Source organism: Hipposideros armiger, unplaced genomic scaffold, assembly GCF_001890085.2.
Source record: "Hipposideros armiger isolate ML-2016 unplaced genomic scaffold, ASM189008v1 scaffold_106, whole genome shotgun sequence".
Classification (NCBI taxonomy): domain Eukaryota; kingdom Metazoa; phylum Chordata; class Mammalia; order Chiroptera; family Hipposideridae; genus Hipposideros; species Hipposideros armiger.
The window spans coordinates 2,024,675-2,051,438 of NW_017731456.1; the positions used below are offsets into that span (position 1 = coordinate 2,024,675).

Sequence of the window (26,764 nt, forward strand, 5' to 3'; positions counted from 1 at the left end):
GGGTTACCAAAGAAACTATGATGGAACTTCAGGTTGAGAGCAGCAAATGGAATGAGCAGATGTTAACGATTGCCAATGTTTTGGAACTCACAAAACTCGGATAATATATGTGTGATTTTTAAAGTTAAGTCTTAACTGGTGATATTGTCCAATTATTTGCCAGCGTAGTTCTTGGAAATAAACACTGCTTGAAGAGAAAATGAAAGTATAATTAAAGAATGAGAGAGATGTACAAATAATAACCTTCTACACGCCTACAATACGAAACAATTGTATAATCACACAAAAGCATGTGAAGCCTTTGGTTTAGTTGTGAAAGGCCCCCTCAGGCCCTGGATATCCTCTGCTGAACCTCAGGGTTTTGTCAAGTAGGGTTTTGTTCTTAAAGACTCCCTTAGGGTCTTGCAATTGCACAAAACAAATCAATTAAATCAATTCAGTAAGGAAAAAAATGAATTCAATCAAGTGCCAATAAAGGAATGGGAAAACAGAACTAAAAGCAAAGAAAAAAGAAAAAAGTTACTTTTTTCTTTGCTTTTAGTTCTATCAAAAGACACATCTAAACCATCAGCATCAACATCTATTGATTGCCTTCCATTTTTGTAGCATATTATAGTTTAATAAACGCTTTCATAAGCATTTTCCATTTTGATTGTTACAACTCCTTTGTAAGGTAGAAACAGGTCTCATTTTTTAAAACAGGAAACAGGTTCAGAGGGGTTAAGATTCTATCGCTGATAAGCGGCAGGGAGGGCCAGAAGGCAGATCATCTGACATTTCATCCAGTTTTTTCCACACTGCCTTGATGATGGATAACCTATTACTACTTTCCCAAGCATTGCTGAAACTGGTTTTTAAAATTTCCCTTCTGGAACATGTAGGAAAAGGATAAGCAGGTGACCTTTTCCTGAGATTGATTCAGAAGATTATTTCTTGGAAATAGACCCATGGATAGACATTTTGAACTACTCCTATGGCATGGTTTTCCAATGAACTAGAACCCCCCTCCCAAAAAAAAAAAAAGCCCCAGGAAACTTCCTGACAAAGACTTCGTTGTTTAAAAGTTTATTTCCAATCTCTATGCTGTCACTTTTGTTTTCTGAAAACATCCTCGGTGTAAATCTATTAACTTGAAATAAAACTTTGTAGTGGGACCTGTCAAAACATACCCCATTTTTTTTGTTCAAGAGATTTGCCAAAAGACTAAGAATATTTATACCGAGAGAGGTGTGTGCAAGCTGTGCATGCAAAAATACGACCAATCTCTATGCAAAATGTGGAACTCCACAACCCACCTAAAGCTATAAGACATTTCATTTGAGCTTGGGTTTTAGAGTTAAATAGATCATTTGTGTTGTGTGACCTTGAGCAAGTTACTGAACATCTCTGAGCTTTAGTTTCCATTAAGATAGTAACAGCACCATCCTCTGAAGCTTACTGTGGAAATAAAATAAGATAATGCATGTAAAATACCTAGCATAGATTCTGATCCAACAAAATAAAAAGTAAGAATACAGTAAAAAAGTGGTAGTGATAGAGAGGAAGCAGAGGTAGGGATGGAGGTGGCGGTAATAATTAGTAGGGTTTCCTACTAATGAAAATACATTTAGAATAAAGAGCACTTTGAAACGCAACATGATCAAGATTTTAAATTGTTTAAACAAGAATAGCAAGGTTTACCCTCATGGACTCTCCTAAGGTGAGAGCAGATGCTGAGATGATGGGTTTGCTGCTCTACTTCTTTGAGGATCTGAAAGCCTGGAGACAGATGCTGGCCTAGAGTCCTCCAGGGAACCCAGTTTTGTGTGCGAGCGGTGGGGGAGGGACAGGTATTTTCCTTGGGCAGGATTTCTTAAAATTTTCTTGGAATGATTTCATACCTGTGCTTCAAACCAAAGTGACAAATTTCTGGAGTAGTTGAAACTTTTCTGAACAAGAACTGTTTGGAATGTTAATCTGACTTCCCTAAGGGTTTTGGCCAAGTAGTTTATCCCAGACGTAGAACGGCCGACAGGCAGACCCCTGAGTCTAGAGGCCCCACTGGTGTGCTGATTGGTGTGCATGCCAGCCTCTGTGTGTCTTCTGTGTTTCACATGCTTGTCATTGACAGCCAGAAAAGTAAATCCAAGAGGCTCTTCTAAAAATCATCACAAAATCACTGTGGGCAAACGATGTACAACAGATTCCTTCAAAACCTAAAATTCTCTAAACTCCATGTGTTTCTGTTATTAAGATTCTAAACACAAAGTACTCACGCAACATCTAATTTACCTTCTTATATTTTGTCCTTTACTCACCATCAAGGGTTTGCTTACATTTATAAAGTCAGCACTCATATTTTGAAGCATAGTGAAAAGGGTAATTCTCTTATACATGTTTAAATATATATACCTATGATGTGGAGACGTCATTCATCTTCCTTCAAGTTCTAACTCCATTTTCATCTTGGACATAAATAAATTCTGAATATGCAAAACACAAAAGAATTTATCATAAGTTTGGTGGGCATGTAGTCCAAATGAAAGCTACCCTCCACTCAGCCAAGAGTCTTAAGAACATATTTTTTGTCACAGAGACTAATATAAGGATTTACCTTTCACTGGGTGTCACATGACAACAAAGACAATGAGCTTCAGCTTTTGCCATCAACCATAGTTCAACTGAGTGATTTTTTTTTCTTAATTTAAAAAACAAAAACAAACAAAACAATACCACGTGCTACAGCCTTGAATATGCTAACTGCTGAGGTGACAAAAAGTGTTCGGGACTCGCATTGCACTGTGGGAATGGGGAAGGAGGGATGAAGTGATGATTGTGTTTTGGCCACCCGTGTTTTCAGCCATTGTTAACACCAGCTTGTTTTTCAGGTGCATCATCCCCTGCTCGGCCTGCCACTCCCTTGGGTCCCAGCAGCAGCACCACCCCACCTCCACCTCCTCCCCGGCCTCCATCTCGGCCAAAGCTACCTCCAGGAAAACCTGGAGTCGGAGATGTGGTATGTTCCCTTCTGCCTTGGCTTGCTCAGAAACTCATGATGAAAATGACCAACAGAAGCCAAAAGCCTGAACAGAGGCTATCTCCACTTCAGGTCTAAGCCTTAGATCACTCTGACAGGTGGCATCCAAAAGATGGTCACTCAGAATGGGTATACATTTCAACCCTCCTCAAATCTCTACCATCTTTCAAGCCAGGATCTAAAATATAGGACTAGGGGTGCGGGAGCCCTCAGTTCTGTTACAGTGGGTTTGATGCAAAGTAAGACAGTAATGCTCAATTATGCTAAATCCTGTAGAAAAGGAGGCATTTCTTTCCACTATATTTATCTGGTTTTGAAAGACCCCAAGAGGGGGCAAGTCCTGATTTCTGTCCTTAGACATCACAGAGAAGTTATTGGTGGTAGGCACACTATGGAAATATAAAGGAGAGCAGTGGCCTGATGAATTTGCTCTGGAAGTTTCTTACATTGTGTTTTAAGGGTGAGGGGTGGAGAATATTCTGTGTGAAAAATAAAGACATCTGGCAGAGGGAAATTTCTCTGGCATCCACACATAGGAGCCACAAACTGGTGATGTTCATAATGTTTAGTTTAGCTAGTACAGCATAGTATTTTGCATTTAAATTGCATTAAATGGGTTTAAGCTCTCACATTACATTACCTGTTTAGTCCCTGAGGGCATGTGAGTTCACAGTCCCAAACCATCGCTGACTGCATCACACATGTCAGCTTCTCTAATTTGGATGTACCTATTGAGTGGAGCACCTTGTGGTTTATGGTTCCTCTAGTTCCATCCACAAGATTCTGTATTGATGTAATCAATTTCAATATAAAAATGGTGTCACCTGTACTCTCTAAGAATCTGAATTGTTATAGCTGGGGCTGGAAGACATTTAAAATATGGAACAAAAGTATTGAGACCTTTGTATCTAACTTTCCATGTCTTTTCTTCTCCCCACAGCCCAGACCTTTTAGCCCTCCCATACACTCTTCCAGCCCTCCTCCGATAGCACCCCTAGCCCGGGCTGAAAGCACTTCTTCAATATCGTCTACCAATTCCTTGAGCGCAGCCACCACTCCCACAGTTGGTAAAAATTATCTCCTCTCTTTTCATCCATTTGTGGTTTTGACTGGCTATTTTTATGATCTGAAAACCCTGAGGCCTTATGTTTCTGGTCAAAATTGTTTTGCTGTGTTTTGCTACTGTCACCTGACTCTTCTTTGAAAAGCACCTTCTCAGCAAAGGAGGCAAAGTGCTTTAAAAGCAAATAAACAAATAAAAGAACATTAACGCCTGTGTTTTGCAGGACTCCTCTTGTGCTATTCCATACAGAGCTATTCCTAAAATCAAGGAAGAAATCGTCAAATGAGATTTTGTAATTTAGGTATTATTTCTTAAAATCAAAATACTCTCCTTTGAGGGGCAATGTCTATTTCAATTCCACTGTGTACCACATCACAAATCACAAAATCTAGAACTTTTGTTTTTTTGAAGCTTTCGTTTCTTCATCACTTTTGGTTGCTCTTATGTTGAGAGATGGTGTATACCTTGGCACTGTGGGACTTGAGCACACTTTTTGACATTTTTTTCTAGTGCTTTTCAGTGATATGTGGCCAATTTTCCCCAAGAAATAAGCCATTGCTGACATTTTCAGTAAATGCCTTTGTGCCTCTTTCTTTATGGTGTAATGAAAGTGAAGAGTTGTGAATGGATGCTCAGCTGGATGGTTTTCCCAGGTTTAAATGCCTCATTTTGCCTGGAGCGTCTTCCCTGTTCCCAAGGCTGGTCTCTCTATACCCCTCACCCATCTTTCACAGGCTCCTGCCACCTTTCATATTTGCATGGTGTCTCTGACCTGGAGCTTCCCCATTCCATTTTTTCCCTATTGTCTTCCTTTACTGTCAGAACTCCCCTCTAAGTCTACCATATTGTAAACCAGCTGGCCATCTCACATTGCTTCGGATAATCATTAACCAAAGCTAAATAAATTCCTGCTACTTACCAAGAGCACGCTATAGAGTTGTCCATGTGAGGAGTAGTGTTTGACCAAAGCCTGAAGCTCATCTGGAAAAGAACTCCATGTTTTCCAGGGGAATAAGTGAAGGTGTGTCTCTTAGGGTTCCCAGAGAGAAGGTCAGCTACATCACATGCTCTGTTTTATTAATTAGGCCAGCCCAAAAGAATCCTTCAAATTTGGTGAAAAGATAGGCAGCTATTCGATTTTCTGATGCAATAACAGACAGATGTTTAACATTATGTATATAGCCAAGTCTATTCTTTATCTGCATCATTGATTGGGGCAGTTTGGGGCTTTCTATTTTTATATGCCTATCAGTTAATTTCTTTCTGGCTTTTTCGATTGTTTGTTTGTTTGTTCTGTAACATCCCAACTTTATTTTTGAACTCTCTTTAATACTCTTGATGGCTACAGCCATTCCCCTCATTCCTGCTCTGTTTTTTGTTTTTGTTTTTGTTTGTTTTTCTAAAGATCATGTGTCCCATCCACTCCATGTGACTTTCCTGGTTGGTCAAAGAGGGAAAGGAAGAAGGAGAAATTGACACTCAGAAAGCAATCCTCAAGTGACTTCAGATGACTGTCTAACATGTTCTTTCAACTCATTGAGATTCACAGAGAAAATTGCACACACCAGGAATTTGAACTGTGTCCATGTTTCGTACAATGTGTTTTTATACTCCCTGCCGCAGAAATCTCAAATTCTGGCCAGTGACTTTGATTCTTAACACATCTAGTATGCATTCATTCAAGATGAACCACAGAGGGGTTTAAAAAGAAAAAAAAAAAAAAACACCTGAGAGGAGAGTCACATTGCTTCATTGCTGAGGAGCATTCTGATTTAATCTGTTTGGTTTTGTTCATTTTAACTTGGTTTTCATCTTCTCCCTACATTCCTCACTGTCCTGTTCTTTATTTCCTGCTGCTGGAGGTCACCTGACAGCCACTTCTCACTGAAGTAAATACATTGTCAAATGACTGACTGCCCAGCAGTTTCTTGTGTGTTGCTGTTTATCTCTTTTTGGAGAAGATGTGCTTTGGCTGCTCGGTACCAAAGGGCTGACTACTCATGACTGACTTGGAATGTCAACTTAATGGAGTCAAATGGCTCAGGAAACTAGCAAATTTCAGCAGCAAATTCCCTGAAGTTGGTGCCTCAACATTTCCTTTGCACCACCATAATATTTTTTGGCATTTCCTATGTAACTTGAGCCAAAATTGGGGCAAGTGTGGTGGGAACAAATAAGCAAAGTTGAATGTAATTCAAGGACTCAATTTTTAAGAGCACGCTTAGTCTTCCTACATGACAATTCATATAAGAAAAGGCCCCCTGTAAGATTTTGGACATAAAATCTTTCATGAGAGCTGAGAGCTGTGATTATCAAATAGTAAATCTGATGCCACACCTGAAAATAGGACTTTCTGTATATTGTCACACGCAAATGAAGAGTTTCTAGGCAACTGTACTTCACTGAATTTAAGACACCCTCAATTGGAAGATGTACTATTGTTTTATATATGACTAAGAAAGGGAGGGGAAAGCTGCCAACTGAACTAAGATGAAATGCTTTGCTATCACAGTGGTTTTAAGACTCATCCCAATTTGAGAGATTAAAAGTGTGAAAAAGTACACATTCTAGGATCAATGAAATACAATAAACTCCTTTTGTATTCAGTAAAATTCACTGGAACTTCACTCTATGATTTTGGGGAGAAATCTACTAATATAGGAATATACAAAATATTTAAAGTTATTATAGTTTAAGAAACAAAATCCTAGACATTTAGAGACAGAGATAAATATGGAATTATCTCTACTTGTAAATATCCATTTTTATTACTTTTTCTTATTTCTATGGGTGGTTGTTAGTCTTTTTTTAGATGTTTGCAGAATCTTGCTTTTGGATCCCAATGCAAAAAGACTATCATAGAGACAATTTTTGTTCATTGTTGAATTTACTGTTAATTATATTCCTTCACTGTTAATTATGCACTTTCAATTGCTTTTTTAACATCCCAGGAATCTGTAATGAATGAAAAGCAATCATTTATGGGCACCAAAGGAAGCATCAGATAGACCTTGATGTTTCCTTTGGTGTCCTACTTTGAGCAAAAGTGATTTGTATGCAGTACTGGAATGTTAACCATAGCACCTAAAACTTCAAACATTTCCTCCAAGCCTTTGTCTCTTAACGCTGGGAGGTAATTCTGAATTGGATAAGCTTTCTTTGAAAAATACCTGTATTAATGGCAATTATTCTGCACAAAAAGGAAGACATTTGGGGGTGGATATTCTTGATTCCAATTAAAAATTCCCACATAATTTCAGTCTTTTTTTTTTTTTTGAAAATCCTATCTCCATTACTGGCTTCCCCCTCCCAGATCAATTTGAGGCCATTGTCATGGCTAGTTCTCTAAGGAAATTTTTTCTTCTATATTTAATTTGAATGCTGCCCTTATTTAAATCAAGCACAGAGCTATCCAATGACTCATTTTTTTAAGCTCTCTGATTTATTTAGGATATTTTCTTCTAAGTCCTCCATGTCCACAACCACCATAATACATACATATATATGTGTGTGTATATATATATATATATATATATATATATATATATATATATGTGTGTGTGTGTGTGTGTGTGTGTGTGTGTGAATACACACACACACACACACAGACTATTCAACCCTTATGAATTATTCATTTGTAACTTAAGTTCAAAGAACAAATGGCAATATTGGAGTCTCCTCATTTTAAGGAGATGTAAATAGGAAATAATATCTTTAAAAGAAAGGAATATCCTCCATCATTTCCCACTATTAGGTGTAAAAAGGTACTGTTACATTCAGTTACTGCCAATGTAACTGTTTTCCTTCCTATTTTCTCTCAATACTATGGAGTGTCCTCCTTAGGGCCAGTTCCATTTGTCCTGTTCCTCTCCCATAGATATTATAGGAGTTGCATTAGCTTGTTCTAGCCACCAAGGAAGACAGATGTATAATAAAAACTGATTGACAGGTGATATCTTAGAACCTTAAAAACTGGCAGAGAAATAGTTTTCCTGCCTTACTCCCTAAGTCTAGAAGGCAAGCTAGTAGAATATTTTGCAAGAAACATTGTTTATGGAATAATTTTTCTACCCTCATTTATTTCCTTATCTTCTCTACATTATAGGAAAGATTCCTCTTTACTGGTCTTTGTACAGATTTTATTCAACTTTCTGTTAAAGTTGTAGTAATACCCTTAGGACATGTGGCATTTGGTACTTTTTTTTCTAATCACATAGAGTAAAATTTCAATTACCTGCATTTGTTAGTTGGTGAGAAGGGAGACTATGTGCAAAGATCTGGAACGGTTGGAGTCCAGAGCCAACTGTTGAGACCAATTTACAAAGACATTTGGTCATAGCTGGATACCATAGTCAAAGATGGAATTACAGTAATGCTGTTCAAAATTAACAGTCCATAACTACCAAAGACAGGTGCAAGGCAATTGAATTCGGATTTTGATGAAGCTGAAATGGGATACTTCATTCAGGGATCTCAGGTTTATGCTGTTGCTTTTTTATGGTCTCGTTAAAAGCTTCCTCTTTCCCCATGGTGGGAGGAAGGGGAGGTGCATACTGGGTGATTCTGTGGAGCTGTCAGTGCTGTCAGGAGGTTCTGTTGCTAGATATATGTCTGGCCACTTGAGAATTGTGTCTGAGTGAACTAGATTTGCACGAGTCAATTATTAATGGTAGGGCCTTTAACAACTCCCTGAAAAGGTGGGGGCGTGATTTCTTCCACAGCACTAACTTCAGCCAAATTCACAGATGCTAACACGGCACTAACTTCAGCCAAATTCACAGATGCTAATGCTTGTCATTTTTAAAATTTTAATTTCTTGTCAGAATCATCATGAAATGAGTATGTCACTTTTTTTTATATCCTCGTCATAATCCCAGTGTCTTAGGTTTTGTTTCCTTTTTCCATTAAAGTCATTCTTGTGTTTCGATCAGTAAAGTGTGCTGCTTAATTTCATTTGAGATTTGTATTTGTGTTTTTGTTTTCCATTCCTTTATATTTCTTTGGTTCGTAGTGTCAGAAGATGATGTTTTTTATGACAAACTGCCCTCATTTGAAAGGCGCTGTGAAACCCCTGCAGGTATGGTGCTAGCCGAGTGATCTCTAGATACCTAGACTTTGAAATCCAAGCCATTACACCATCTGAATGCTACAAACTTCATGGACATGCTACTCACCTCATGAGTGTCCAGTGCCTCTCAGATACACCCTGTCTATTTACTGTTCATCGTGGAACTCATGCCATTTAAAATTTTTTAAGTAAACCTATTAAAAAGCAGCAGGTTGCATGACAGTTTCTCAGTGAAAAGTTTTGAAAAAGATGAGCTGCTATTGCTTTGTGAATTTACAAAGGAAGGAATAATTTAACTGCTCAGAATTACATGTCCAGTGACTGCTTTTTAATTAAAGAAAAAAAAATAGAGCACCATTAGTAATCTTGTTTTCTCTTTGGTACGTAGGTAAAGGGTGTTTTGTGTCTGGATGCCTAAGGTGATTCCAAGGGAGGGGACGGAAGATATATGACATCTTCCAGGAACATTAAATTGATATGCAATGCTATTGTCATTTAAAACCTAAGCTAAGTTTCTATAACCCATAACTCCGAGTTTATCTTTTTGGAAAGTATAGAAGGGGATGACATTGAAGATGAAATGGATACAGCAATTGCTGAATGACAGTTTGCCCAAACTAGCGCAGTTAAAATATGCTGACGCCCCCTGCATGGCCAGGAAGACTTCCGCTCCATGTGCACATGCACCGAGTATCAAGCTACCAACAACACATGCCCATCCCTTTAGTCCTCCATAGCTTTGCTTTGCTTTCTGTTTCCTGAACTAAAAAAATTAAAAAAAAAAAACCATAGATTGCCAGCCTTCCCTTTTTCCTGCACGATAATGGCATGCAATGCCTCCGCCCTCCCCCATAGTGAGATTAATGACCTGCTCTGTAACTCATACTGTGTCCTTCTCTCTCCCTCTCCTTAACCTTTCCCATCCCGCTTCAACTCCTGGCCATACAGAGAATGAACAGCCTTCCCTCGTTTGGTTTGACAGAGGAAAGTTTTATTTGACTTTTGAAGGTAAGTAGTACATAGCATACCAGATTTTAATATATACTCCCCGCATCCTTTATCCCCATCTGCATTTCAAAATTCCAGTTCTCTTCAAAAGACCTGGTCTTACCCTCTCTATAAAAATGCTATGGCTACTTAGAAAATATTAAATACTAAAGAAATATCACATGAATTTGGTTTGTATGGGATCTTCAATTTTTTACATTAAAAAATTAAAGCTAATTTGCAGTTAATATTGATTACTTAATTAACTGTGTTAAATTGAAAAACAAAAACAAAAACACATTTTTTTGGCCAAGGAACTTAACTCTGTCAACCAGGGCTCTTCCCTAACTCTATTGCAAATGCAATGCAACACATATAAGGACATTTTTGGTTGGAATTGGCATGTAACTGTTTTGGATAAGTAATAGTTCAGATATAACATCCATTATTGTAAATGTAAATATGCATATATATATATATATATATATATATATATATATATATATACATATCCTTATGACAAGGAATGCTGCATAGGAGATCAGAAAAATAAGGAAAAGAAAAAGAGAGGTATTTTAGTAAGTTCTATTTACAACTGAAATTGCAACTGAAATGACTGTAGTAAAATGGACAACTATTGCTGGACTTGCCATTTTAGAAAATTAAGGAAAATATACATAAATATAATGTCAGATATCTAACCTCAGTGTTGATTAATTGGTTATATTTTGCATTAAGGATTAGCATTCTTATGTTTTATATTAAATTCTAAATCATTTTAATAGTCGAGTTTGAAAAAAATGGCCCATTTAAATTAGTGGTAGGGGCAATTTAAGTCATTTAACTTACTTAATGAGCCATCTTACACATAAATATTTATCACTTAAGACCCAACTTTCTATGATTTTAAATGGCTGAATTTATCCTGGGATCAAAAGTTGGCCAAATAATATTCTACGCTAGAATTGAGTCTAAATATTAAACTTGTCTTTGTGTTTCATGACAACAGAAAGACCTTTCCAAACTTGAATGTGTGTTTTAACGCAGTTTTAAAAATCATGACTAATACAGGTCTTTAAGTATTTCATGTGGTATGGCTTTTTTCTCTCAACAGTGAATTTTCCTTGTGAGATAGTCCTAGACATGGAAGTCCTTAGCTTGGAGTAGCTTGGAGAGCAGCAGAAAAAAGTGTCCAGTTTAAAACTTGCCAAACACCTGATATCTTGTCCTGGCTCAGGTAGAGGACAGATGGATAGGCAGTTTTCAGGAGAGGGCCCATATTTTTCACATCATGTCAGAAGCTTTCATTGTCTCAGGTCATTAATTTTGTAATAACCAAGATGCAAAGTCCACAAACTTGTAGCCTTCTACACTTTCTCTTTGAATCAGATGGAATTAAAAAGTGCCCAGGTGTCTTTTTACTGATGAGCACATCTCAAAAGGAGAAGTTGTGGTTGAATAGGTTGGTAATCCTGAAGCACTGCAAATACCTGCCTGTGTGAAGGCCCCTGCTCAGCTTCAGTCTGGCCACAGCAGTAGCTGTAGTGACCCTGCTTTAACCAGGAAATTAAGCCATTGGTAGATAACCCTCAATAACTGTCTGGAGCTCAAAAAAAAAAAAAACACACTTTGGCAAGGTTTTGTCGTTACAGTTTGCTTTGGCTTCAGACTATCTATTGGCTCCTTTGCTTGTGTTTTAGCTTTGTTGTCTCTTTAAACAGACAGGGATCGTATTTTTTTGAAGATACCAATCTAAAGACAATTTTTGGTCTTCGGTTTGTCTTTAAAATATATATTATTCATCAAATATAAGTATTAATCAATGTGTGAAATAACATAACGCAAACCACATTTTTTTCGTGTTAGGAAAATATATTTGTTAGTAGATTTCTACGTATCTAAAGTTGGTAACTGCTATTCTAATTCGTAAGATCCAAATTCTTTAAGTATCTCAATTTGGGCCAAGAGAAGTTATGCAAAAAAGAGTTGTAATAGAAATGATTTGGAATCTCTGGTACTGTGTTATCTTGGACCTTGCTCAAACCTGGGAAATATAGACAAGGTTTCCCTGGGGACTGTAGGAGCAGCCATATAATGAATGTGTATCTCTCCTTATATCATCAAGGTATGCTTATGCAGATAAAAGAACATTAAAATCAACTTCAAGGGACAACTTAGGAGAAACTAAAAATGACACCTTGCCACCTGAGCAAGAATAGCTTTGTTGTAAGAATGGAGTTTTGTTTTCATCATTTATGTATATTAGTCTCAGCTATTTTTAGTTAGTACAACCTGCAAGGAGTTTTTTTGTTTTGTTTTTTTTCTGCTGTGATGACATAGAAATAGTGACATGTTAAATTGCTTTGAGAACAGTGCCCCTACCCCAATTTTTATAATTCAAAAAACTGTCCTTCAACGTTTTATTGAATAGACCTTCTTGCATATTCTTCTAGGGTACTCTGGTTTTACCCACATTTTTTATTATGAATAATTATCATTATCTTCAATTCTTCATTCAGGGAATGTAGAAGAGGAAGAAATATCCCCATGACAAAATATTAATTGTTCTAAATATTTTTAAATTATTACTTATTGGCTTCTATATAGTGTTTTTATAGTGCAAAACTTTACCCTGTCTTATTCATTGCTTTGTTCTTATAGTGCTTTCAGCATCATAGTCACTAAGTATTTGAGCCACTGACTGACCAACTAACTAAATAATGAACATTGGCTTATGAGTTTCTTTGGAGATAACATGAGGTGTGTCACACTTCCAAATTTAACTTAACTAGAGACATAAGAAAGTTAGACAATGGTTCTAACTCACAAGAATTCCAAAGCTTTTCTTAATGTTTTACTTTTATAAAAATTTTCACTGAAATCTTAACTTATTTAAGTTGTGCTAATAAAAAAAGTAAAGGTTACAAGAAAGGTAAGAACTTTTTAAATTTATTCATCCAAGAGTATATCCTATTGAAGCTATCAAGTATTCATCTGAGATGGGAGAAAGGGAAAGATATTTCTATGACAAGTAAAAGTTCCCTAGAGCATTTTAACATCAAGATGTTTCCAGAAATGTGCTGCCCCTCTCCTTGGTTAGCTTATTTAACTACAGAATCATCTTGTATCTGGTAATGAGGGGAGGGGGAGCCTGCAACCACACATACATTCTTGAGTGTCCTTGTGTCTGAATATCATCTCTATGTTCTGTGCATACAGCCTTCTTCACAATCATCTCTAGACTCCCCTGTGCTTGTGTTTACTGCTCTTACTCCCATCATGCATTCGGGAATGTCACCTCCTTAGCAACACCCTTCTCTACATTCTAGGACTCTGTGCCAAATTCATTCACCTGTTCCCGTAACTGAATCCCATCTGTTTCCAGGGACCATCTCTTCTCCTGTAGTACTCTCTATGGAAAGCTCTTCAGTTCTGTGGGTCATATGTCATGGGACTAGGAGACAGTGTTTGAATCCTCCCAACTCCCCACTGCCACTTCCAAACTATGCCCCCACCCCCACCCCGAAAATGTGAAAAGCAGCCACCTGATAATTCCACTTTCTACCACTCCTTATTGCTATCCACTACTGTCCTGCAAAGCTTTCCTCTGTGTTTGTCTAGGGCCTTAGAGATGCTGGCAGCTCCCTTTCATCCTCTTCTCTACCTCACTTCCTCGCTTCATCCTGTGACCCATATGGATTTGATGTGGATGACCCCAGGACCTCTATGACTTCTTCAGATCCCACAAACTTTCTCTCCCCTTCGCTCAGTAACCCCCACCTCTGGCCATATCTTGGAAATGATCCCCACTCGCAAGGGTCATTTTGCCTACTTCATAATTAACAATTTTTCACCCTTCCTATACAAATACATCATTATGCAACGATTCTTTCATTCAACAAATATTTATTGGGTACGGTTGTATGCTAGCACTATCCTAGGCACTCCCCAGTAATGAACAGAACAGAAAACAGTTGCTGTTGCCATGGAGCTTACCTTCTAACGTGGAGAGTCAAAAATAAGAAGATAAATAAATAAGTAAAATATGTAGCATGAAGATGGTAAGAAATTCTATAGGAAAAAATAAAATAGGAAAGTAGAATGGAGCATATTGGGGTTGCAATTTTAAATAGGGAACCTGAGGTAATAAAGGTAATGAATAATAGTATTGTAGTGCTTGCTAGTGCAAAGTGCATCCCATCTGTTATCTCATTGAATCTGCACAACTCACTAATGAAGAAATTAAGATTCAGATAATGGAAGTAACTTTTGCAGGTCACTCAGTTAGGAAGAAGCAGAGTACAGATTTAAAGCCAAGCCACCTAGCTGGAGACGTAGGATGATGCTCTGTTCCACATACATAATCTCATTCAGTCTTTGCAATAGCCCCTTGAGGCAGGTGGTGCTGGTGGGTTTTCCCTAATCTCCTGACCTTCTGCTTCTCCAATTCCTGATTATACCTTATCTTGAACCTCACTGAGACCTCTGGTCTATATCCACTCCATTCTCATTCAGTATACTATTCAAGCTCTTTTCTCTATGCAGATTAGACCTTATAGAGGAAAAAACAATGTTTCTGTAGGAGCTTTAGTCATCTATACAACAGGAGCTGGGAGCTACGTTTTCCTCTTTGGGATTATGTTGTCTATGTGAAAAGAATGAACTCTTGGGCATTTTAAGCTTCTGACCTCTTTCAGCAGGTTATTAAATGTCCCTATTTAGTAAATATGATGCATTTTTGCAACGAAAAACAGAAAAATATATGTCATGACTTTTCCGATAAGCCAATAGTGAGACATAATTGTACTCATGAACCACTCAACTTTCCATATTACTACGCCAGGGCATTGTAATAATACCCTGTAAAAAGCAAACAGGTCCAATTTTTCACATGTAGCCAGAAAGATAGTTCATTTCCAGAGAGTCACTAGAGAATGGAAAATTGGAAGGTGTGACCAATTTTCTGGGAAGCAACTGTTTTGCTAAATTCACAACATTTTTCAAGCAGGAAGTGTCCACTAATTGTACCTACCCCATTGTAGGCCCTTTCAATCAGTAACACAGTAAGTTATTCAGTACCCACCCTGTAAATCACAGCATTAAGTGCAGTCAGGTTTGGAAAAATATAGAGAAATGTAAAAAGCAGTGATATAAGACTGTCATTTTAAAAAACATTAAAATCATACTTCCTAGCTATTTCTAATTTTTATATGTAAACTATATTGTAAATATAAAATGTAAAATCTTTTTTTATTAAAACAACTGAAGGTCATAGAGAGGTTTTTGTTTTTTGGGTTTTTTTTTAAATAGTCTAAACCCATTTAGAAGATTCAAGTGGAGTGGAACTGGAAAAATGTTCTACCAGACAGATCTACTGAGGGTTCTAAAATTCACTTTGACTTTTTATAAGAAATTAGTTGCCTGGCTCTGAAAATCTCTGGGATTGACCAATATGCTGATATTTCATGTGGTTTCCTGCTCTTTGAAGTAGTTGCCCTGTCTCACTCATGTTTGCTGTATGACTGTCATGCTGGTAATAGAACAGAAAGCCAGTAAAAGAGAAACTCTCTTTCTCTATACTACCCAAAACACTTCTGACAATGAAATGTGTGGATTTTCCCCCTCACATTAAACAATTCTGACGCTAACTATCTGAAGTTAGCACAGACCCCACAGATTAAGGGCTCAATCCCACAAGACTGCCCTCTCGCCCCATGTCAGGCACTAATCAAATGTCCTAGGTTGTCACCTGTACTTCTGATTGACCAGCTTTAGATTCTGGGTTCCCACAACTCCCATCTTGGGTTTGATAAATTTCTAGAATGGCTCACAGAACTCAGGAAAGTCCTTTACTTTATGTTACCTTTTTTTATAAAGGATACAATTCCGGAACAGCCAAACGAGATGCATAGAGCAAGGTGTGGGGAAAGGGGCACAAGTTTCCATGCCCTCTCTAGGCATGCCACCTTTCCAGCACCTTGCTGTGTTCTCCAACCCAGATGCTCTCCAAACTCCATTGTGTTAGAGTTGGCTATAAAGGTCTATTACAGAGGTATGATTGATTCAATCATTGACCATTGGTGACTAAATCAATCTCACCTTTCAAAGGTCTGGGGATGAGACAGAAAGTTCCAGTGTTCTAATCACAAGGTTGGTTCCTCTGGCAACCAGCCCCCATCCTCCAAGACTCACCTCATTAGTATAAAGCCGAGTATGGTTAAAAGAGGCTTATTATGAGCAACAAAAGACTCCCCTCTCACCGTTATCACTCAGGAAATTATAAGAGTTTTGGGAGCTCTCTGCCAGGAACTGAGGATAGAGACCAAATATATATTTCTTATTATCATAGTCAGCAAGGTGCTCCCTGTTTTTGTCCTGCTGTCTAGGCCAAATTGTGTGAACGGGCTGCTAGGGAGGACATGATATAGCATTCATATCAGAATTCTATTCAAGTAAATATTTGTGGGAAAGCTTAAGAGTAGGCGGCAGCTTCTATCCTGAATCACCAAGCAAGGGGTACCTGGTTAATGAAAAGATCATTTTGTTTGGATTCTGCATATACAGGGTGCTGCTGCTAACACTAATATTGCTGCTGATGCAATATCACTGCAGAGCTCTTACCAAGGGCCACATCCTGTGCTATTTGCTCTATATCCACAAGCTCACATAATCCACAAAGCAACTGTATGAAGTGGGCTCTATTATCATTCACATTTTACAGATGTGTAAACAGAGGCTCTGAGAATTTAGGTTAATTTCCCAAGATAACATAGATCATCAGTGGGTTCATCAGTTGTTATGTGATAGAACTGATGTCCCTAACCACTATAATATTCAAATCTGTCTGTGCCACTCGATAATCATGTGATCTTGAAAATGTAATGTCTCTGAGTCTCTGTTTTATCATCTTTAAAGTGCAAGGTATAATATCCATCTGGCAGGACCATTAGGAAAATCAAATTAAATTTTCCTTTGCTTATTAATGTTCTATACAATATGAAAGATGATTTTTTGTCTTATTTTTATTAAGACTATGTTTTTAGAGCAGTTTGAGGTTCACCATATAATTGAGGGGAAGTTACAGAGACTTCCCCTTTACCCCATGCCCCCACACATGTGTAGTCTCTCCCATTATCACCATCCTCTACCAGAGTGGTGCATTTGTTGCAACTGATGAATCTACACTGACCCATCATAATCACCCAAAGTTCCTAGTTGACATTAGGATTCACTCTTGGTGTTGTACATTCTATAGGTTTGGTCAAATGCATGACATGTATCCACCTTTAAAGTATCATATAGAGTATGATATTCCCTAAAAATTCTCTGTGCTCTGCCTATTCACCCCTCCCCACCTTCAACTCCTGGCAACAACTGATCTTTTTACTGGCTCCATAGTTTTGCCCTTTCCAGAATGCCATACAGTTGGAATCATATAATATGTAGCCTTTTCAGATTGGCTTCTTTCACCTAATAATATGCATTTAAGAATAGTCCATATCTTTTTATGGCTTGATAGCTATGAAAGTTTCTTATTCATACTTTGAGGTTGCATCCAAACTAAAAGAGGAGAATTTAAGGAAGGGACCAAGAAGGTGCTATATCCAACATGCATTTGTTTCTTATTTCAGTATCTTCCTGGCCTCTGAAGTGACTCCTTGGGTCTCTGGTAGTGATTAAACCCAGGAGCTTCTGCTCACATTTCCATCAGACTTGCTGATGGTATATTTTCTTCCTCCTATGACCATAGCAGCCCAAAATGCATAACTGTTTCTGAATGTATACCTCACTCAAAAGAAAAAGAGCACAGTTCATCAGCTTTAAAATACACAAATGTTGGGCAGCTTTCGCTTTGTTCAAGATTGAAGCTTTTACTCCCCAGCAAAGGAGATGAAACCTGAGTTTGAGTCACATTTGCCTGAACGCAGAAGTAGAATATAACACAGGATTTCTCATCTGACTAGAGCTACCAAATGGGGAACTAAGGAGAACAGTACAAAGCCTTAAGCTCTGAAAAGAAGGGTTGCTTTGCGTAGACAATTGCAAAACCTGAAACATAAGTGAAAGAGTCCCTCAAGCAGGAAGAGGGAATAAGGGTCATGATGAAGAGAACAGAAAAGTAAAGAAATATGCACTCATTTATTTCTTTATTCAGTGATTCACAAACATTCCATGAGCTCCACTTAGCTATAAGCCCCTGTGTAGGAATTATGGATGTAGAATGGTACGGCTTCTGCCTTTTAGGAATTCACAAGAAATAGAAGAGATAGGCATTTCCTATCAAAGACAGGCTGTAGTAGATGCCATGATTGAGCTGTAAACACCTGCTGGAAAGGGTGAAGAAGGGATAGATTTTTCACTGGGAAGAATCTGGATAACTTCTTGGAGGCACAGGGACTTGAGTTGGCTGACATTAAGGGGCAAGGAGGACTTCAGACAGCTAAGACTGTTCCAATTTGAATACATAACTTGAACAAAGGCATTAGGGTGAGTGATATCTAGGTTGTATGCAGGGATGGTAAACACTGGGAGAAGCAAGTCATGTTTTAAGAGATGGTCTTGAAAAGTAAGTAGAGGTTATATTCTAAAGGGCTTTAAATATGGAAAGAAGAAAATTTGAATTACAATCCATATGCAAGGTGGAATTTTGAGAAATTTTTGAGACAGGATGTGGTATAAATCATCTTTGATTTTTAGGATTGGAGACAGAGAGAAATTTGGGAATTTACTAAAGCAGTCTGAAAGAAGTAGTAAGGGACTGGCAGTACCGTTTTCATCCAGGGATTTGAGTAACACTACTGAGATAGAAATATTTGACATCTAATAAGATGTGGTAAGGAGTGAAAGCTTCCATCCTGAGACACAGGGGGAAGGGTGCTGTTGTCAACCATGAAAAGGTGTCCCCAGTAGTATTAGGTTTTGTCAGGAACAATGAGTCACTTTTGAGACTTCTCAGCTTTGAGGTCCTGCATGCTATGCAGGTAGTAGGAGTCTAGGAGTAAATAGACTGTGGAAATTTGGGAGTCATTTGCTTAGAGATAAGGGCTGAATCCATAGAGGTCAGGGTTTAATCTTGGGGCATGCCTGTATTCAGGAGCCACACTGGAAAAAAATGCATTACAACTTAGAACTTGCTCCATTGTATTTTTCCTTTAAATAATCATAAAAATATTAGTGATTAATTTTGAATGCATGATATTCAGTGGATATGTTTTTGTGGAATGTATTAAGTATAATTTAAAAATAAATCAAATATACATAAACATATAAAAATTAGATATCTTTTGCTGATCTGTTGTCTCTCTGTTGTTCATGCCTGAGGGAATGTTTAACTGGCTAACCCAGTTACACTCTGAGTGTGACTGTTCATGTACCAGAGAGGAAAATTGTAGGCATCAAGCCTAGAAGAAAAGTACTAGCTTCTAGATGGTTATTACTGCAAATACAAATTAACGTAGCTATGACGCACTGCCTCTTTTCTCTAAGCGCTGCCCGTCAAAGCCTTTCATCCTCTCTTAGGTGTGTGTCCTTCTCATCCGTCTTGCAATCTTTTATTTCTTTCTCCTTTTTCTTCCTCCTGGCACATAAATGTAAACACTAGAAACTGAACATAATGTACGACTGAAGGGATTTTTAATGTTGGTGGGTACATCAAATAAAAATGTAATGACTTGTATAAATCTTAAAAATAATTGAGTAATAAATTTTGTATCTCTTTGCTTTTGAATAGAAAGAAAATTGGTTTTCTATAGGACACTTCATTTTTCTTTTTTCATGCAGTAGTAGCTCCTAAGAAAGACTGTAAACTTATCTACCTAAACTTATAGACACATAAGTTATGTTCAAAAGAAGGAATTTGTTGTCCATTGTGATATTATACAGTTTGACTTGAAATAGTCCTCAGTAGCTTCAATATGCATATGCCTAGATATATTCATAGTTAACATTCTTTAGAAGTCGAAACTGTCTTCATATGCATATATGTATATGTATATGTATATATACAACATTTATTATGATGGATGCACAGCAAAATTATAAGTTTTTCCACATTTACTAATTCTGCAGTAGGTAGGTATCTGATAGGAAAAACAGTGAACACATTTGTAGAATAAGGCCTTGATAATATTGCTATAAAGATAGATATTGTTATGGCTATAGTCATTCAATCAGCAAGTATTTATTGAGTGCCTGTTATGTGCATGGTACTATGAAGGATATTGGGGCTACGGCAGTGAATAAGAGAGACATGTTCCTGTCTTCAAGGAGCATAGAAGCCAGAATTAAACAATTAGTTACAGTAATACTAGAGCAGGTTATAATTCAGGAGATAAGGTGCTTTGGGGGCATCCAACACGGAAACTTAACTTGTCTTAGAACTTAAGGATAACTTCCAAAGAAAGAGATGGGAGTGACATTTAAACCTACACAGAGTCTGCTTTGAAGAAATTTTAAAATGTTGCTAAGTTAGCATTCTAATATAAATACTTAGGTGATGTGTAAATGTTAACCTCAAGGTATATTGAGTACTATTTTTATATTAGCAATAAAGAGTCACCAATTAATTTATATCAGTTTACTCTCAGTATGCACACATGCATACATACATATATAGAGAAAGATATAGAATATATAGTATATACATATATATGAGAGAGAGGAAGAGAGACAGTGTGTGAGTGTGTGTGTGTGTGTGTGTGTGTGTGTGTGTGTGTGTGCGTGCGTGTTGGCTCTGGAATTAGCCTTCTGGGTCTGACGTGTATCCTTAGCATAATATGTGACTTTAGGCAAGTTATTTAACCTCTCTTAGCCTTAGTTTCATCCTCTGGAAACTGGAAATAATAGTGGGACCTATTTCGCAAGATCATAGTCAAGGTTAAATAGTTAACTCTGGAGGTCAGAGCTAGCAAGGAGCTCAATAACAATGATGTAGTACCGCTATTGTCCAACTTCACACATCCCTTACTTGTAACATGGCTGTGCTTTACTTAGTTTTTGTCTGCTTTGGAGAAGGTTGGGTTGTGGCATTCTAGTTTTCTTCCACATAAAACATCTGGCAACTTGATCTGCTGCTGTGAGTGGCTACATGGCCTCCCTGCCCGTCATCAGGGACACGGAGCAATCTTTGCTTCGCTGCTTGTGGCACAGAATGATTCTGAAGCAGAATGCCCCTCCCTGCAGTACACGCCCACCTCCACCAGAGCCTGTCTTTAAAGCTGACTTGTTGAGACTAATGATCTGCCTGGTGAGACTTTCCTCAGGGTGGGCTGTATTAATGCCGATGGGAAATGTGGGGGAAAATGTTACCATCTCTTTTATTCAAGGATTTCTAAATTGTGGCATTTCAGCAGATTTGACAAGTAATTTCAAACTTCCTGAGAAAAGAAGGGAGAAGCTGAAGATCATGGGGGGGGGGGACTGTTTTACCTTTTGCATGATTGTGAGCCTTCGTCATGCAATAGTTTTTTTATTATGTGCCTTCTAAGAAAAGCTGTCCACAGATTGAGGTTGTCTATCCCATTGTCCTCTTGATTCTGACTACCCCAGGCAGAGAGGAGAACTTCTGACTATTCCCTTCCAAGGAGAACTGACATACGAGTAATGAATGAAGAAGTGATTCAAAGAGGTGATGTCAAGACTCAGGAGAATCTCCCATTTCAAAGCCCTTTTAATGTGTGTGGAATGAATATATTTAATCAATCCCATATATACTCCTTAACAGATTTTAGTTACTTGTGAAAGGCCTTCGTAAACTATAAAGTAGTATACAAATGTAATTATTTCCTAAAATAATAATTATTAGTGATAATTATTATTTAATTATCATTAATATGTGGTAAAAATTATATATTCATTGCTTCACCTATTAAATCAAAGATTGATTTTGGGTCATCAAGAGATGGTATTTAAGATAGGACATTAAGACAAGTCATTGCCCTTAAGATTTTAACCCTTTGTGTCTTCAATTATTGTGCAGTATGCACGTGGTAATAATTCCTGCTAGAGCATAGACTTTTAGCAGACAGGTTTTCATGGACTTTTTCTTCTTCCGCTGGCTCTGCTGTACTGAGTCACCAGGACATGAGTGTATATGGCTTGGGACTTCATTTCCTGCTGGCACACATTCACACAGACAGGGTGTGCTATTTACGATTGTGATTCTTGGTTTTATATTCAGAATAATTAGAGCACAGCTTCCCCTAAGATCTGATTTAGATGTTTGAAATATGCCTCTGAGAGAACATAAAAGGTTATTCTGCAGAAGTGTCACAGGGAGCAAGGGCGATGTTAATTTTTCAAGGATGTTTTGGTGACTTTCAAGAGTTGCAGACGCCCTTGTAAAGAGTGAGTCCAGGAGGAGGGAGAATGAGTATTTAATGTTGATTATTGCTTTCTTTAGATTTTACCTTTTTTGGACTGTGCTCACAGCCCAATTCCCCATGAAAATGACAGCTCAGATAGGTTGCAGGCAGTCAGACTATGACAGACAACCTCTTCATGCCTCTCCATTCATGAATCTCAGCCCCTTAGGGTAATAACTTTCAGGAGTGTTGAATATTCCAGGCATCCACTTTTTAACTGTAAGAACAGGAACCATTCAAGAAATTGATAAAGGACAAATGTAGAAACCTCTGTGTTATTAAGATCCCAATATAGCTCCCCGTTTCTATTTATAATATATTTTTGTCACAATATCAAAATATAATGCATGCTCATTATAGAAAATTTAGAAAAACAGAAAAGTGTAAAGAAAATGAAACAATCTATAATCTAATAACCATCGATAACCACTATTCTGATTTTGGTGTATTTCACTTCTAAGATTTATCATGTATGTGTATGTAATCATGTGTGTGTGAGTGTGTGTGTGTGTGTGTGTGTGTGTGGTTTATATTTTCATACAGTATATAATTATGCATTCTTTTATTTTAATATATAATGTGCCCCATGCCATTAAAACATTTAAAAATAGCTCATAGTTTGCTTTATTCTGATTATGAAATTGATTTAAGCACATTACTTTTAAAAATTCAAACTATATGGGAAAGTATAGATTAAAGAGTACATATAGAGAAAGAAAGAAATCCTGCCATTTGCAATGACATGGCTGGATCTTGAGGGCATCATATTAAGTGAAATTAGCCAGAGAGAGATAGACAAATACTGAATGGTATCACTTATATGTAGAGTTTAAAAAAATAAAACACAACAAACAAGTCTACCTCATAGAAACAGAGAGTAGAAAAGTGGTTGCCAGGGGCTAAGGGGTGGGGGAAATAGGGAGAGTTGGTAAAGGGTACAGACTTTCAGTTATAAGATGAATAAGGTCTAAGGATCTAATGTATAATGTAGTGACCATAGTTGATGGCACTGTATTGCACAATTGAAATTTTCTAAGAGAGCAGAACTTTAATGTTCTCACACACACACAAAAAAAGGAAAATAAAAATATGTGAGTTGATGGGTGTGTTAACTAAATCGAAGGAATCCTTTTCCAATGTATACATATATCAAATCATCACAAGAAAAAAAAGAGTAAATATAAGTAAATATAAATCACACTGTTGAGAGATTAGGTGAGATAACATTGGTGAAAAATCTTGAAGAAAATTCTCTCTGTATATGCATACATCTACACACACACACACACACACACACACACACACACACACACACACACTGCATTTATTTGATTCCAAGAAGTCATGCACTGGAATACGCCCATTGGTTTAATAACAACTTTTCAGGTGCAAAACAAACTTTATTAAATGTAGAAAAGCACTTTTTTTTCTGACCAACAGCAACAGACAAAAAGACAAGCCATTATCTTCAGTATAACTATCAGAAATGGAATCTAAGCTTATTTCATATTCAGAAAGATAGACTAAATCACTTCTGGCCCTCAGCAATTATCTTTAATATCACAGCGACTTAATGCTTTTTATTCCACATGTTCATAATCTTGACCTCTTTATTTTTTTGATGTTGATAGTTTAATCTTGAAAGTCAGTTAGAAGTTTTTGACAGATATAGCTTTAGCACCTGAGTTACATATTCTTTCATGAGGCATAATTCAATCATAGCCTACTTGTCTCATCTTTCAAAATTCTGTGGTTAGGTTTCAGAGAATGTGGCAGTTTCTCCTGCCCGAGGCTGCATAGCCTGGCATGTGACAGTTTATCTTCTGTGTAAAAATAACGTCTCACTTTATTACTGCGTCAGATGGAATCTTTTAAAAAACATTTTAAGGGGATATAAAGGTCCTCCAAATATAAGTTAAAATTCAGTCACATGAGAGGCTATCAATTCAAGTAACTAAACTCAACCGAGGAGACCATGAGATGAGCTGATAACACTACTAGTGGTTATATTCCTACAAGTACAAGCCAGGACAACAGTGGGACGTGCTCTGTTAACAGCTGCCACGTTTCTTTTGATGTTGATTACAAGATGCATCTCAATTTTAGAAATGTTAAAATATTTTCAAAAGTGTGTTTCTTATAATCAAGGAAATAGGTTATGTACAATTTTATGCAAATAGCATATATAGTCTGCTCTGTAACTATCAGTCAATAGCAGTCATTTAAATTTACTATATGCAGTGTGTGTGTGTGTGTGTGTGTGTGTGTGTGTGTGTAACCATGGTAATATTTCCATAGTATTATATTATATGCTTGTACCTATCTTTTATTAAAGGATATTTAGTTTGTACCCCCTTTTTTTGCTATTAGGTAAAATGATGCAATGAGCAACCTTAAACCTATATCCTCATGTATTTGTCTAAATTTGCCCTAAAATGTGTCATAAATTTGTCCTAAAATAGAATTGCTATGATAAAGGGAATGCACATTTTGAATATTACTACATATTACCAAATGTCTCTCCAAAAAGTTCATATCAACAATATTACTAACAATTTTTCATGCCCTTATAAACATTGAGTTATGTTAATTTTTTTGCCTTTCCCACCTAATAGGGAAAATGTGATATGCAATTCTTTTTAGCTCCACTTTAAATTACTGAAAACTTTTAAATATCTACATCACATTTCATTCTGTCATGAATCATGATTTATTTCACTTCAATTATTAGGTATTTAAATTTCTCTAAGTTGTCCCACATACAACAAATGCCTTTTCTCATAATTTTTTGGCCTTAGATGTTGTCTATTCTTCTTAAAATTGAAGTTATGGGCTAAAATTATGAAACTTTTAAAGGTTCACGGTACACATTGGCAAGCATTTTCTAGAAAGATTATACCAGTTTTTACTTCCACCAGCATTATATTACAGTGCCTATTTTATTATATGCTCACAAGCATGAAGTACTGTTTTGTTTTGTTTTTCAGATCTTTTCGAATCTGAAAAGTTAAAACATTCGGTCTCTCTTCCTTTGCATTTCTTAGATTACTAGTGACGCTGAACTTGTTTTCATACTTTTTTAGTCATTTATGGTTCTTCATGAATATTTTGTTTCTTTTTAAAAGTGTTCATTTCTCCCACTTGGACTTGAGAAAGACTCTAACAAGTTAATAATATGCTAGTGTTGTCAACTCCAAGGCTATACCTTCAATTAGCAAGCACTTCTCTAAAAATATACGCCAGACTTTTCACAGAAAAGCATACTCCACCTGCCCAACGTGCTTGGATGTCTATTTTGGAACTTCTAATTCTCCCCATTTCTTAAACAGACTCCTCGCTCCTTCTCTTGGTGCCCTTGGACCCCTGTCACTGTCCCCTACCGTTGCACTCTGGCCTTGCGCCTGTTTCATTTTAAACTTCACCCAGGCTCTCCCAGCTTCTCTGACAATATCGAATCCCCTGGCCATATTCACCTCTTCCTGCCTCAGCTCAGGGTCTGCCCATGTTGCTCATGGGAGAATACCTCTCTTGGCTTGATCAAGCTCTCGAGCCTCCCTTGCCTTTCCAGTACTCTGTTCCTTTGTATGGGCCATACTGTTAGATATTTTCCCAAGTGTCATGATTAGGTCACCCATAATTATGGCACCACAGATATTACTCAGTGTAAGTTTGAAGAAAGAAAGAGAGAGAGAGAGAGAGAGAGAGAGAGAGAGAGAGAGAGAGAGAGAAGGAGGGAGGGAGGGAGGGAGGAAGAAAGAAAGAAAGGAAGAAAGAAAGACAAAGTTATTCTTCAGCAAAACCAGTGCCTTAAAGTTTTTTCTAAGAGTTGATAAGGTGTGCGAGGTCATTCGCATCCATGGCCTTTTTCAAACTATAAACCACTGCTTCTCAAACTGTTTTTATTTATCCATCCTCCCTTATCCAGGGAGCCTTTTTAGACCTATGTTTTCCATAATTGCTCCCTAGAATTTTAATATCACAGATGTACTGTACATCTGGTTATGTCCTGTATGTATATTGGTGTGTTTTATATGTAAAAAAGTAAGATTTCTTTCACCTTCCACCAAGAACCAATTTTCAACTCCTCTGAGGGTGACACTGAGAACACTTGTTGTACATCCAGCTGTACCTTGGAGCAAACCTTACTAACATGAATGGGCAAACACTGATAATAAAGGGCAGGGTTTAAGAACATGATTGGCTTTGAGTCCCAGCACTTCTACTTACTGCAGAGCAAGTTACTTTGAGCAAACTATTTAATTTCACTA

The 26,764-nt window shown here is 37.3% G+C and overlaps 1 protein-coding gene across 24 annotated transcripts in view; it reads left to right on the plus strand.

Annotated features, from left to right (window-relative positions):
- The window catches only part of SGIP1 (SH3GL interacting endocytic adaptor 1), a 194,061-nt gene that overhangs the window by 137,731 nt on the left and 29,566 nt on the right, over nucleotides 1-26,764 (plus strand). For 12 of the 24 annotated variants that reach the window (XM_019646736.1, XM_019646737.1, XM_019646735.1 and 9 more), the window contains 4 exons: nucleotides 2,868-2,995; nucleotides 3,957-4,083; nucleotides 9,091-9,156; nucleotides 10,096-10,155. In XM_019646736.1, the coding sequence (XP_019502281.1) occupies nucleotides 2,868-2,995; nucleotides 3,957-4,083; nucleotides 9,091-9,156; nucleotides 10,096-10,155 (381 nt within the window). The remainder of the gene's footprint in view (nucleotides 1-2,867; nucleotides 2,996-3,956; nucleotides 4,084-9,090; nucleotides 9,157-10,095; nucleotides 10,156-26,764) is intronic. The other 12 variants (XM_019646744.1, XM_019646745.1, XM_019646754.1 and 9 more) reach the window with 3 other exon arrangements.